Source organism: Telmatherina bonti (assembly GCF_933228915.1).
Source record: "Telmatherina bonti genome assembly, chromosome: 2".
In the NCBI taxonomy this organism is placed as follows: Eukaryota; Metazoa; Chordata; class Actinopteri; order Atheriniformes; family Telmatherinidae; genus Telmatherina; species Telmatherina bonti.
Genome location: NC_136620.1, coordinates 45,743,812 through 45,758,310, shown reverse-complemented (window position 1 = coordinate 45,758,310; position 14,499 = coordinate 45,743,812). Strand labels below are relative to the sequence as shown.

Genomic DNA, 14,499 nt, shown 5'->3' with positions numbered 1-14,499 from the left:
GAAACTCCTCATCCAAAAAGACCGGATGCAGAATTGCTACAATTGCTTGAAATAAATTTGACAAGGAATGATTTTATGTTCGATGGAAGGTTTTATTTACAGATTAAAGGGACGGCAATGGGCAAAAGGTTTGCACCGGCATATGCCAATATTTTTATGGCAAATTGGGAACGGGAAGCAATTTCAAAATGTAAAAAGAAACCGGAATATTATTTACGTTATTTAGACGATATTTGGGGAATTTGGATGGGATCAAAACAAGAGTTCAAAGAATTTGTGCAGGTTTTAAATTCCCATGACTCGTCAATCAAACTGAAAGCGGAGATTCAGGAAAATTCTATTGACTTTTTGGACACGACGGTCCTAAAAGGTCCGGATTTTTTTCAAGATTTTAGATTGGATGTCAAAGTACACTTTAAAACTACCGATACTCATGCTCTGCTTCACAAACAAAGTTTTCATCCTAAGCATACATTTAAAGGAATTGTAAAATCACAGTTACTTCGATTTAAGCGAATTTGTACAAGACAGGATTATTTTGAAGAAGCAGTACACATTTTGTTCAAGGCCTTAAGGAAAAGGGGTTATTCTAGATCCTTCCTGAGACATTGTTTTAAAACTTTTCAAGAGACAAAAGAGAAAGACAGGAGTAAGATCATCCCTCTTATTACAACATACACATCCACAAACAAAATTCTTAATAGCAAATTCAGGTCAAATTTTGGAGCCATCTTGGGCAACACTGATCTTTTTCCGGATTCAAGAGTCATTTCGGCTTATAAAAGGAACAAAAATCTGAGGGACATCTTGGTCCAGGCCAACTTACCATCCTTGTCCTCAGAAAGACCACAAAAGCTGGATACACAGTTTTCCCGGTTAAAATTTATAAAGGGCAATAGGGAAAAGGCTGTGTTCCAAATCCAACAGGGTTTCACCCCAAGATCAAAAAATTGTGTTTATGTTATTTTTTGCAAGACTTGCGGCATTAAATATGTTGGAGAAACCAGAAACACATTGTCAACACGGATGATACAACATCGATATAACATAAAACACAAGAAAGAGATGGAAACGCTACTAGTGAGTCATTTTGTGATTCACGGACTAGAAGCAATGAGAATGGCAGGCTTACAGCGAAATATTACCTGGACAGATTGGGAGAGGAAAAAGAGGGAAAGGTATTGGATTTTTGCTTTGGGCACCAGGGAACCACTTGGGTTGAATATGGCAGTGTGACTGACCATTAATTACTCAATTCTAACCCCAACCTGACATTTATCTTAACCCTCACTGGAATGTGTGCCTAACCCTAACGATTAATTACTCAATTCTAACCCCAACCCGACATTTATCCTAACCCTAACCCTCACTGGAATGTATGCCTAACCCTAACCCTTAGAACTTAAACCCTAACCCCCTTGGAATATATGCCTAACCCTAACCATTAACGATTAAATCCTAACCCCAACTGACACATATCCTAAACCTAACCCCTAGCCCATATCCCAACCCCAACCCTAACCCTAACCCTAACCCCACTGGAATATATGCCTAACCCTAACCATTACTTACTCAATCCTAACCCCAACCCGATTCTTATCCTAACCCTAACCCTCACTGGAATATATGCCTAACCCTAACCATTAATTACTCAATCCTAACCCCAACCCGATGCTTATCCTAACCCTAACCCTCACTGGAATATATGCCTAACCCTAACCCTTAGAGTTAACCCTAACCCCATTGGAATATATGCCTAACCCTAACCATTAATCACTTAATTCTGACCCCAACCCGACACTTACTCTAACCATAACCCCACTGCAATAAATGTCTGACCTAAACTTTAACCCCATTTCACTTAATATCTAATCTTTTACTTATTTACATAATTCACTAACCCTTACCCTATTTTATCTACACTAACCCCACCCTATGGAAAAGGATACCTACCCCTTAAATGTGAAGTCTGTCTTGCATTTCATTATTTCGTTAATTTATGAAGTGCTTTAAACGTTTTTACACATTTTTTTGAACATTGCCTTATAAAAAGGAGCAAAGTGAAACAGAGGCTCATTTGAGCTCTGGCTGTTGAGGAGAGAACATCTCTTGCTTTGCAGCTCAGTTTTTTGCTTTTATTTTTCATTGGTTTTATCTAGGTGTGCCACAGGCCTGAGGAAGACCACAATAGGTCGAAACGTTGCAACTGTGGGCACACACCTTGCGCTGTTCATTTTTTAAAAAAAATAATACGAAAAATAATAAAAAAATACACAAAACAAAAAATACAAAAAAATCCCAAAAATTGAAAAAAACTTAAAAAAGAACACGCACAAGTATTCCTGATTACAGGAACCTTTTTGAGTTGACTTTTTCATTTTTGTTTACAGATTGTTTCTCTTTTGGAAACCCTCCTTTAGTTGTTTGTTCCAATATTGGGGACATCAAGATATTATGGACGGGTGGACGGTTGTCCGTTATGGCAGGAGGCGCCAGCACAACCGTGCACCCCAGTGGGACCGGAGGTATAGGGAGCCCACACGGGGGATGGACCGTGCACCACCCTCTTCCTTCAGGAGGAGGAATCAGTCCCCTCGCCCTAACCCCCTAACCCTAACCCTAACCCTAACCCTAACCCTAACCCTAACCCTAACCCCTAACCCTAACCCTAACCCTAACCCTAACCCCGGGTCGGTCCCTAACCTTAGATACGAATTTGGAAGTCTGCCATTTTGGCCCCTACATCGCACCAGGGGCCTTCAGGAAAATTATCAACCACATCATTGGACTCAGGGGGACCCAGACTTATTTTTAAGGGCCTTTAAAACCTAAAAAAAAAATAAAAATTATGGTGTAATTCAGAAAACTGCCACCAGATGTCACTTAACTTTGACTTTCCCCTAACCTCCAAATAAAGCCCCTAACTTCACTTCCAAATTCGTATCTATTTTGTATGCATTCAAATAGATAGGAATTTGGAATTTTTTATTTCTGGGGACCTGGTTTGGACCAAGGGGCCTCTGGAAAACATTTGGCTCCAGGGATGCCTACACTTATTTTTGAGTGCATTTTATCCTTCGAAATATGACTAAATTTGGGATGAAATTCTGCCACCTGCCACTATGTCAATCCCCTAACATCACTTCCAAATTCATACCTATGTGAATGTATGCAAAATAGATATGAATTTGGAAGTGTTTTTTCTCTGGGGGCCTGGTTTGGACCAAGTGGTCTCTGGACAATTCTCAATCACACCTGTGGCCCCAGGGGTGCCTGCACTTGTTTTGGAGTGCATTTCACCTAAGAAAATATTGCCATCGACGTAAAGTTTTTTGGACAAACACTGGCTGGTTCTACCATATTTGGAGCCCAATGGCTCCTGTTGCAAAGACTCCAGGGCCTTTGCCCCTCTGCTGAGATTCAGCTTTGATATTCATCTTTTACACCCATTCAGATACTTGCAAGAATGGATGCAATCCCACTCCCCATGCAGGTGATGGGGGGGGGACAGAGTGTAAACTTGCTTCCAAATTTATATCTATTTACAGTGAAAAACCACTGACTTCCAAAACTGTATCTGCTAACATTGACTTCCAAATTTGTATCTATTTACATTGAAAAACCACTGACTTCCAATACTGTATCTATTGACTTCAAATTTTTATCTATTTAGATTGAAAAACCACTCACTTCCAAAACTGTATCTACTAACGCCGACTTCCAAATTCGTATCTATTTACATTGAAAAACCACTGACTTCCAAATTCGTATCTATTTACATTGGACTTCCAAATTTGTATCTATTTACATTGAAAAACCACTGACTTCCAAAACTGTATCTGCTAACATTGACTTCCAAATTTGTATCTATTTACATTGGACTTCCAAATTTGTATCTATTTACATTGAAAAACCACTGACTTCCAATACTGTATCTATTGACTTCAAATTTTTATCTATTTAGATTGAAAAACCACTCACTTCCAAAACTGTATCTACTAACGCCGACTTCCAAATTCGTATCTATTTACATTGAAAAACCACTGACTTCCAAATTCGTATCTATTTACATTGGACTTCCAAATTTGTATCTATTTACATTGAAAAACCACTGACTTCCAAAACTGTATCTGCTAACATTGACTTCCAAATTTGTATCTATTTACATTGGACTTCCAAATTTGTATCTATTTACATTGAAAAACCACTGACTTCCAATACTGTATCTATTGACTTCAAATTTTTATCTATTTAGATTGAAAAACCACTCACTTCCAAAACTGTATCTACTAACGCCGACTTCCAAATTCGTATCTATTTACATTGAAAAACCACTGACTTCCAAATTCGTATCTATTTACATTGGACTTCCAAATTTGTATCTATTTACATTGAAAAACCACTGACTTCCAAAACTGTATCTGCTAACATTGACTTCCAAATTTGTATCTATTTACATTGGACTTCCAAATTTGTATCTATTTACATTGAAAAACCAGACTTCCAAAACTGTATCTGCTAACATTGACTTCCAAATTCGTATCTATTTACATTGGACTTCCAAATTTGTATCTATTTACATTGAAAAACTAAGACTTCCAAAACTGTATCTGCTAACATTGACTTCCAAATTCATATCTATTTACATTGGACTTCCAAATTTGTATCTATTTACATTGAAAAACCACTGACTTCCAAAACTGTATCTGCTAACATTGACTTCCAAATTCATATCTATTTACATTGGACTTCCAAATTTGTGTGTACTGACACTGGACTTCCAAATTTGTAGCTATTTACATTGATTAATATGGACTTAATTGTTAGCTATTGATATTGACTTCCCAATTTCTATTGATATTGGAATAATGTACCCTGTCCCTCTCTCCCACATAAAGTCAACAGAGAGAGGGCTCATTCAACTAAGAGTTAACATTTCAAAACAGAGAGAAGAATCACAACTGTTAAACTTGGCATAAAAAAGGTGCCATTTATTTATTGAACTGCAACACAGAAGGCAATTTTTGTTGAACTGGTGTAAGAAAGGTGGCATTTATTTATTGAACTGCAACACAGAGGGCAATTTTTGTTGAACTGGTGTAAGAAAGGTGGCATTTATTTATTGAACTGCAACACAGGGCAATTTTTGTTGAGCTGGCATAAGAAAGGTGGCATTTATTTATTGGACTGCAACACAGAGGGCAATTTTCATCGTCCTGGAACAATCGGATACAGCACCACTTGGAACACGAGGACATGGGTGCAATAGGGACACCGGATGGCTCCGATGCCGGCTGGAAGTACCGAATGGGGACTAGTTGGAAAAAAGAAGACAAAAAGGGAAAGTTTTCCATTAACACGGAAAATGCAAATTAAGATGTATTAAACCTGACTTCCAATTTTGTATCTATTTACATTGAAAAACCACTCACTTCCAAAACTGTATCTATTAACATTGACTTCCAAAATTGTATCTACTTACATGTAAAACCACTCACTTCCAAAACTGTATCTATTAACATTGACTTCCAATTTTGTATCTATTTACATGTAAAACCGCTCACTTCCAAAACTGCATTTATTAACATTGACTTCCAAAATTGTATCTATTTACATTGAAAAACTAAGACTTCCAAAACTGTATCTATTAACATTGACTTCCAAAATTGTATCTATTTACATTGAAAAACTAAGACTTCCAAAACTGTATCTATTAACATTGACTTCCAAAACTGTATCTATTAACATTGACTTCCAAAATTGTATCTATTTACATTGACTTCCAAAACTGTATCTATTAACATTGAAAAACTAAGACTTCCAAAACTGTATCTATTAACATTGACTTCCAAATTTGTATCTATTTACATTGAAAAACTAAGACTTCCAAAACTGTATCTATTAACATTGACTTCCAAAACTGTATCTATTAACATTGACTTCCAAAATTGTATCTATTTACATTGAAAAACTAAGACTTCCAAAACTGTATCTATTAACATTGACTTCCAAAATTGTATCTATTTACATTGAAAAACTAAGACTTCCAAAACTGTATCTATTAACATTGACTTCCAAAATTGTATCTATTTACATTGAAAAACTAAGACTTCCAAAACTGTATCTATTAACATTGACTTCCAAAATTGTATCTATTTACATTGAAAAACTAAGACTTCCAAAACTGTATCTATTAACATTGACTTCCAAAATTGTATCTATTTACATTGAAAAACTAAGACTTCCAAAACTGTATCTATTAACATTGACTTCCAAAACTGTATCTATTAACATTGACTTCCAAAATTGTATCTATTAACATTGACTTCCAAAATTGTATCTATTTACATTGAAAAACTAAGACTTCCAAAACTGTATCTATTAACATTGACTTCCAAATTTGTATCTATTTACATTGAAAAACTAAGACTTCCAAAACTGTATCTATTAACATTGACTTCCAAAACTGTATCTATTAACATTGACTTCCAAAATTGTATCTATTTACATTGAAAAACTAAGACTTCCAAAACTGTATCTATTAACATTGACTTCCAAAATTGTATCTATTTACATTGAAAAACTAAGACTTCCAAAACTGTATCTATTAACATTGACTTCCAAAATTGTATCTATTTACATTGAAAAACTAAGACTTCCAAAACTGTATCTATTAACATTGACTTCCAAAATTGTATCTATTTACATTGAAAAACTAAGACTTCCAAAACTGTATCTATTAACATTGACTTCCAAATTTGTATCTATTTACATTGAAAAACTAAGACTTCCAAAACTGTATCTATTAACATTGACTTCCAAAACTGTATCTATTAACATTGACTTCCAAAATTGTATCTATTTACATTGAAAAACTAAGACTTCCAAAACTGTATCTATTAACATTGACTTCCAAAATTGTATCTATTTACATTGAAAAACTAAGACTTCCAAAACTGTATCTATTAACATTGACTTCCAAAACTGTATCTATTAACATTGACTTCCAAAATTGTATCTATTTACATTGAAAAACTAAGACTTCCAAAACTGTATCTATTAACATTGACTTCCAAAATTGTATCTATTTACATTGAAAAACTAAGACTTCCAAAACTGTATCTATTAACATTGACTTCCAAAATTGTATCTATTTACATTGAAAAACTAAGACTTCCAAAACTGTATCTATTAACATTGACTTCCAAAATTGTATCTATTTACATTGAAAAACTAAGACTTCCAAAACTGTATCTATTAACATTGACTTCCAAAATTGTATCTATTTACATTGAAAAACTAAGACTTCCAAAACTGTATCTATTAACATTGACTTCCAAAATTGTATCTATTTACATTGAAAAACTAAGACTTCCAAAACTGTATCTATTAACATTGACTTCCAAATTTGTATCTATTTACATTGAAAAACTAAGACTTCCAAAACTGTATCTATTAACATTGACTTCCAAAACTGTATCTATTAACATTGACTTCCAAAATTGTATCTATTTACATTGAAAAACTAAGACTTCCAAAACTGTATCTATTAACATTGACTTCCAAAATTGTATCTATTTACATTGAAAAACTAAGACTTCCAAAACTGTATCTATTAACATTGACTTCCAAAATTGTATCTATTTACATTGAAAAACTAAGACTTCCAAAACTGTATCTATTAACATTGACTTCCAAAATTGTATCTATTTACATTGAAAAACTAAGACTTCCAAAACTGTATCTATTAACATTGACTTCCAAAATTGTATCTATTTACATTGAAAAACTAAGACTTCCAAAACTGTATCTATTAACATTGACTTCCAAAATTGTATCTATTTACATTGAAAAACTAAGACTTCCAAAACTGTATCTATTAACATTGACTTCCAAAATTGTATCTATTTACATTGAAAAACTAAGACTTCCAAAACTGTATCTATTAACATTGACTTCCAAAATTGTATCTATTTACATTGAAAAACTAAGACTTCCAAAACTGTATCTATTAACATTGACTTCCAAAATTGTATCTATTTACATTGAAAAACTAAGACTTCCAAAACTGTATCTATTAACATTGACTTCCAAAATTGTATCTATTTACATTGAAAAACTAAGACTTCCAAAACTGTATCTATTAACATTGACTTCCAAAATTGTATCTATTTACATTGAAAAACTAAGACTTCCAAAACTGTATCTATTAACATTGACTTCCAAAATTGTATCTATTTACATTGAAAAACTAAGACTTCCAAAACTGTATCTATTAACATTGACTTCCAAAATTGTATCTATTTACATTGAAAAACTAAGACTTCCAAAACTGTATCTATTAACATTGACTTCCAAAATTGTATCTATTTACATTGAAAAACTAAGACTTCCAAAACTGTATCTATTAACATTGACTTCCAAAATTGTATCTATTTACATTGAAAAACTAAGACTTCCAAAACTGTATCTATTAACATTGACTTCCAAAATTGTATCTATTAACATTGACTTCCAAAATTGTATCTATTTACATTGAAAAACTAAGACTTCCAAAACTGTATCTATTAACATTGACTTCCAAAATTGTATCTATTTACATTGAAAAACTAAGACTTCCAAAACTGTATCTATTAACATTGACTTCCAAAATTGTATCTATTTACATTGAAAAACTAAGACTTCCAAAACTGTATCTATTAACATTGACTTCCAAAATTGTATCTATTTACATTGAAAAACTAAGACTTCCAAAACTGTATCTATTAACATTGACTTCCAAATTTGTATCTATTTACATTGAAAAACTAAGACTTCCAAAACTGTATCTATTAACATTGACTTCCAAAACTGTATCTATTAACATTGACTTCCAAAATTGTATCTATTTACATTGAAAAACTAAGACTTCCAAAACTGTATCTATTAACATTGACTTCCAAAATTGTATCTATTTACATTGAAAAACTAAGACTTCCAAAACTGTATCTATTAACATTGACTTCCAAAATTGTATCTATTTACATTGAAAAACTAAGACTTCCAAAACTGTATCTATTAACATTGACTTCCAAAATTGTATCTATTTACATTGAAAAACTAAGTCACAGTTAAAGAAAACTGCACTCACCAAAGTGGATTTGTGGCCGGGTCATGTTTGACTCTACCGAGAACTTTTCCCATCTTTCTTTGACCCTCCATCCCCTGCTTTAACGACTGGAACGGGGCTGTTTGGTCGACCACCTGGCTGAACGTGGTACGGGCCCTCTTCGGGCTCATGAAGGGACTGCAGTGGTGGTGAGTTTTGTTCGGCATCAGGGCTGCTTTCGGTGGTCCACCCCTGATTCTTGGCAGAACCTTTGACCCGTCTCGGCAACGTTCTGTAGTCCGGTTGGAGGACCGGCCCTTCTGCTTCCCCAGTCTCTTCTGCATCAAACCAGTTTGACAGATCAGAAAGCGTTTTATAGTGGCGCGATGGTCCAGTGGTGTTTACGGTGTCTTCCTCACCCACTTTACGATCCGGTTTAGGGCCATCCGGTTTGGTGTTGTTGTTGGCATCCCCATCAGGGGCCTGCTGTTTGGTGGTCTGGCTGGCAGCCTCCTCACTCATCTTAACCGGTTCCCGGCCCGGTTTGTCCGGACTCGTTTCCAGGCTTGTGCTCGATAAGGTGCTCGTGTTGGTCGACGAGGTATTGGGGGAGTAGGAGGAGGCAGGGGATGGTAGAGGGGTGCGCTGACTCATTAGACCTGTGGGGAAAATGGCTGGTGGGAGAACAGATTTAAGTCTTCAAAAGAACCTGTTGGCAAAGTAGCAGAGCTCAGTATCTGGAGGATGTCCGGGCCAGAACCTCTGGACATATAACTTCCAAATTCGTAAACATTGACTTCCAGATTCCTATCTATTAACATTGACTTCCAGATTCCTATCTATTAACATTGACTACCAGATTCCTATCTATTAACATTGACTACCAGATTTCTATCTTTTACAATGCCACTTCAAGTTGTCCTTGCCTGGACCCGGGAGGTGCCATAAAGGACATCTGGAGGACCTGACCCAGGAACAGAGCTCTTTTTCTGGGCATGAGGCTCTGCTCCGGGGTCCCAGAGCTCCAGGCTGAGGTGAGGAACTCTTTACCCGGGAACAGAACTCTTTTTCTGGCAGGAAGCTCTGTTTCAGGGCCTGGAGGTCCAAGCTGAGATGAGTATCTGAGTGTGAAGACACACAACTCAGCTTGGACATCCAGGGCTGTGTCTGGAGCAATCAGCAGACGAACAAAGTAGTCATAGAAAGTGTTGCAAATGGCAGGCCACATAATTAAGCTACTAGCCTGCACATGGCCTGCTCAGGCTAGCACGTGGCCTGTGGCAGCCAAACAATATGTTCAAAGTATGGAAAAACAGACAAAACTCACCTCCAATGTCGTCCTTCACGTCCAAATTATTCCTCTCAAGTCTTGTCAGGATGTCAGGGGAAGTGTTGGCAGTGTGGCCTGTCCGTCTCTGGCTCCAGACAACGTGCCGTCTTCTGCTCCTCACCATGTGCTCGGCTGACTGAAAAGGGGAAGTGCTTACTCTCCTCCAGGATGTGACCCCCCTCCCTCCTGTGTGCAGACGGGTGACTCACATTCACCACCTGCTGGTGGGAGGACAAAATGCTCTTTGCTGCAGTATTGTGAGGACCAATAGGGTGCCGATGCAGTTCAATGGGGGGCTAGAGGGGAGTGCTTCACCCAGCCCCTAACCTCACTTCCCAATTTGTATCTATTTGTATCCATTGAACAGATACAAATTTGGAAGTAGTAGTCATACTGCACCTCTTGGGCTGCTCAGAGGTCAGAAAGTACTCTTTTTTTCCCCTGACAAGCTGGCATTGAGATTTTTGGAGGCCCCGGGTTTCCAGTGCAAGTGCCACAGAGGACCCGTTCCACTGCATTCTAGACCCACTAGGGCACCTCTACCAGGAACCAAGGTCCCGTGACCCCGGGCCCCTCCCCCACAATATTACTGGCCCAACTTTGGGCCCTCACATCTCGGCCCTGAGGCCCTGCGGGCCCCAGCCGAGGACAGGACTCAGAGGGACCCTGGAGCACTACGAGCCAGCATTGGTTTCATCCAAACACTCAGCTCCGTGTACGAGCTACAGGCCTGCAAAGTTTGGCCCCTGACAATTTTGGAGCCCTCTAGATCCCAAACGAAGGCCTCCAGGTCCATGGTTTTTCAGATTTTTTCTCATCTCGGGGGGCCCTACCAGGAGCCTGGGGCTTCGTGGCCCTAGGCCCCTCCCCCGCGATATTACCGGCCCAACTTTGGGCCCTCATATCTCGGCCCCGAGGCCCTGCGGGCCCCGGCCGAGGACAGGACTCAGAGGGACCCTGGAGCACTACAAGCCAGCATTGGTTTCATCCAAAAACTCCACTCCGTGTCTGAGCTACAGGCCTGCAAAGTTTGGCCCCTGGCAACTTTGGAGCCCTCTAGATCCCAAACGAAGGCCTCCAGGGCCATGGTTTTTCAGATTTATCATCATCTCAGGGGGCCCTACCAGCAGCCTGGGGCCTCCTGGCCCTAGGCCCCTCCCCCACGATATTACCGGCCCAACTTTGGGCCCTCATATCTCGTTCCCGAGGACCTGCGGGCCCTGGCCGAGGACAGGAATCAGAGGGACCCTGGAGCACTACGAGCCAGCATTGGTTTCATCCAAAAACTCCACTCCGTGTCTGAGCTACAGGCCTGCAAAGTTTGGCCCCTGGCAACTTTGGAGCCCTCTAGATCCCAAACGAAGGCCTCCAGGGCCATGGTTTTTCAGATTTATCATCATCTCAGGGGGCCCTACCAGCAGCCTGGGGCCTCGTGGCCCTAGGCCCCTCCCCCACGATATTACCGGCCCAACTTTGGGCCCTCATATCTCGGTCCCGAGGACCTGCGGGCCCCGGCCGAGGACAGGACTCAGAGGGACCCTGGAGCACTACAAGCCAGCATTGGTTTCATCCAAAAACTCCACTCCGTGTCTGAGCTACAGGCCTGCAAAGTTTGGCCCCTGGCAACTTTGGAGCCCTCTAGATCCCAAACGAAGGCCTCCAGGGCCATGGTTTTTCAGATTTTTCATCATCTCAGGGGGCCCTACCAGCAGCCTGGGGCCTCATGGCCCTAGGCCCCTCCCCCGCGATATTACCGGCCCAACTTTGGGCCCTCATATCTCGTTCCCGAGGACCTGCGGGCCCTGGCCGAGGACAGGACTCAGAGGGACCCTGGAGCACTACAAGCCAGCATTGGTTTCATCCAAAAACTCCACTCCGTGTCTGAGCTACAGGCCTGCAAAGTTTGGCCCCTGGCAACTTTGGAGCCCTCTAGATCCCAAACGAAGGCCTCCAGGGCCATGGTTTTTCAGATTTTTCATCATCTCAGGGGGCCCTACCAGCAGCCTGGGGCCTCGTGGCCCTAGGCCCCTCCCCCACGATATTACCGGCCCAAATTTGGGCCCTCATATCTCGGTCCCGAGGACCTGCGGGCCCCGGCCGCGGACAGGACTCAGAGGGACCCTGGAGCACTACAAGCCAGTATTGGTTTCATCCAAAAACTCCACTCCGTGTCTGAGCTACAGGCCTGCAAAGTTTGGCCCCTGGCAACTTTGGAGCCCTCTAGATCCCAAACGAAGGCCTCCAGGGCCATGGTTTTTCAGATTTATCATCATCTCAGGGGGCCCTACCAGCAGCCTGGGGCCTCGTGGCCCTAGGCCCCTCCCCCACGATATTACCGGCCCAACTTTGGGCCCTCATATCTCGTTCCCGAGGACCTGCGGGCCCTGGCCGAGGACAGGACTCAGAGGGACCCTGGAGCACTACAAGCCAGCATTGGTTTCATCCAAAAACTCCACTCCGTGTCTGAGCTACAGGCCTGCAAAGTTTGGCCCCTGGCAACTTTGGAGCCCTCTCGCTCCCAAATGAAGGACCCCAGGACCACCATTCTTGCACATTCTCTACTATCTCCTGAGACGCTCTCAGCCCCCACACATCAATGGCCCCTGGGGTCCAAATTTGAAATTGCTCTGAACCCTAGCCCTAAGTCCTCAGACTTAGAGACTCTGACACCCTTTGGAGTGCAAACCTGGGAAAAAGAAAAAATTTTGGGAGCAAGCCCGCCGGCTTAGTCTTGAAGGGGTTTCAAGCAGGCCCTGAGCAACGCCCAACAGTGGCATCCCCATCCAGAAAGACCCCTCCGGCTCCGAGCTGGGGGCCCCCAAAGTTGCAATTTTTCACAATTTTGGGGGCCCCTCCTGGAAAAACCAACATATCCAGCAGAATTTTTTTTTCTCATTCCGTGCCCTCTGATAGAGCCCTCTCAGGGCCCGAAAAAAAATTGGCCCTAACCACTGATAAATTTTGAGCTAATGGCACCTGGGGCCCCTGGGGGTCCCAAGGGCCCCTGAGGGTCCCTTTCACTGCCAGATCTACTCTGGGGGGTCCCAAGAGGACCCTCAAAAAAAACCCTGTCAAAATCGTACCCCGGGACCCTTAAACACCCCTCTTCAAGTTTCCTTCTACATTCATTCATTTATTGGTGGACACTGACACCTACAGGCCAAAAAAATTCATTGCAACTTTTACTTCCAAGTTATGAATTTGGAAGTAAAAAATGAATGGGATAGATACAAATGTGGTACTTTCTTCCAGATTCAATGTTAAGTCTATGGACGCCCCCTAACCCCTAACCCTAACCCTAAACCCTAACCCTAACCCTAACCCTAACCCTAACCCTAACCCTAACCTAACCCTAACCCTAACCCTAACCCTAACCCTAACCCCCTAACCCTAACCCTAACCCTAACCCTAACCCTAACCCCTAACCCTAACCCTAACCCTAACCCTAACCCCTAACCCTACCCGCTAACCCTTACCCCTAATCCTAACCTTAACCCAACCCTAACCCGTAACCCCAACCCTCTAACCCCCTTACCCTAACCCCGAACCCTAACCCAACCCTAACCCTAACCCCCAACCCTGGCCCTAACCCCTAATCCTAGCCTTAACCCAACTCTAACCTCGACCCTTACCCTAACCCTAACCCCCCTAGCCCTAAACTGTCAATACATTGCCTTTGTTGCCTAACCCTAAACTAACCTTAACTCTAACTACCTAACCCTATCCTAACTTGTAACCCTAATCTTTAATCCTTATTTGCCTAACCTTAACCCTAGTTTCAATTTAAATTCATTTCATCATTAAAAGGTTATTTAAAAACTGTATGAATTAAAAAGGGTTAAAAATAAGTTCATATTAATGTCTTGGGCTACTAAACAACCTAAAAATTTGATTAAAAACACTCATAATCCAAAGGGAAGCAAATTGGTAAATTTTAGGCGATAAATATTAAAAACCGAATTAGACGAATAAAAAATTATAGAAACCAAACAGACGTTATAAAAGCAGGAGAAGCAGCTGAGAGAGCTCATTTTGTGATCAGCTCTCTAAGGGATCACATGCTCCACACACTGCTGCTAAA

The 14,499-nt window shown here is 40.4% G+C and overlaps 1 protein-coding gene across 1 annotated transcript; it reads right to left on the bottom strand.

The window, feature by feature from the left end:
- Positions 1–5,054: 5,054 nt before the first annotated feature.
- On the bottom strand, positions 5,055–10,605 carry LOC306770536 (uncharacterized protein). The gene is made up of 4 exons (XM_079259403.1): positions 10,416–10,605; positions 9,508–9,762; positions 9,131–9,426; positions 5,055–5,314 (listed from the first exon to the last, which is right to left on the bottom strand). Exons 1-3 carry the CDS (start codon positions 10,540–10,542, stop codon positions 9,164–9,166), a joined length of 645 nt encoding a protein of 214 aa, XP_079115529.1. The 5' UTR covers positions 10,543–10,605; the 3' UTR covers positions 5,055–5,314; positions 9,131–9,163.
- Between the last annotated feature and the right edge of the window lie 3,894 nt (positions 10,606–14,499).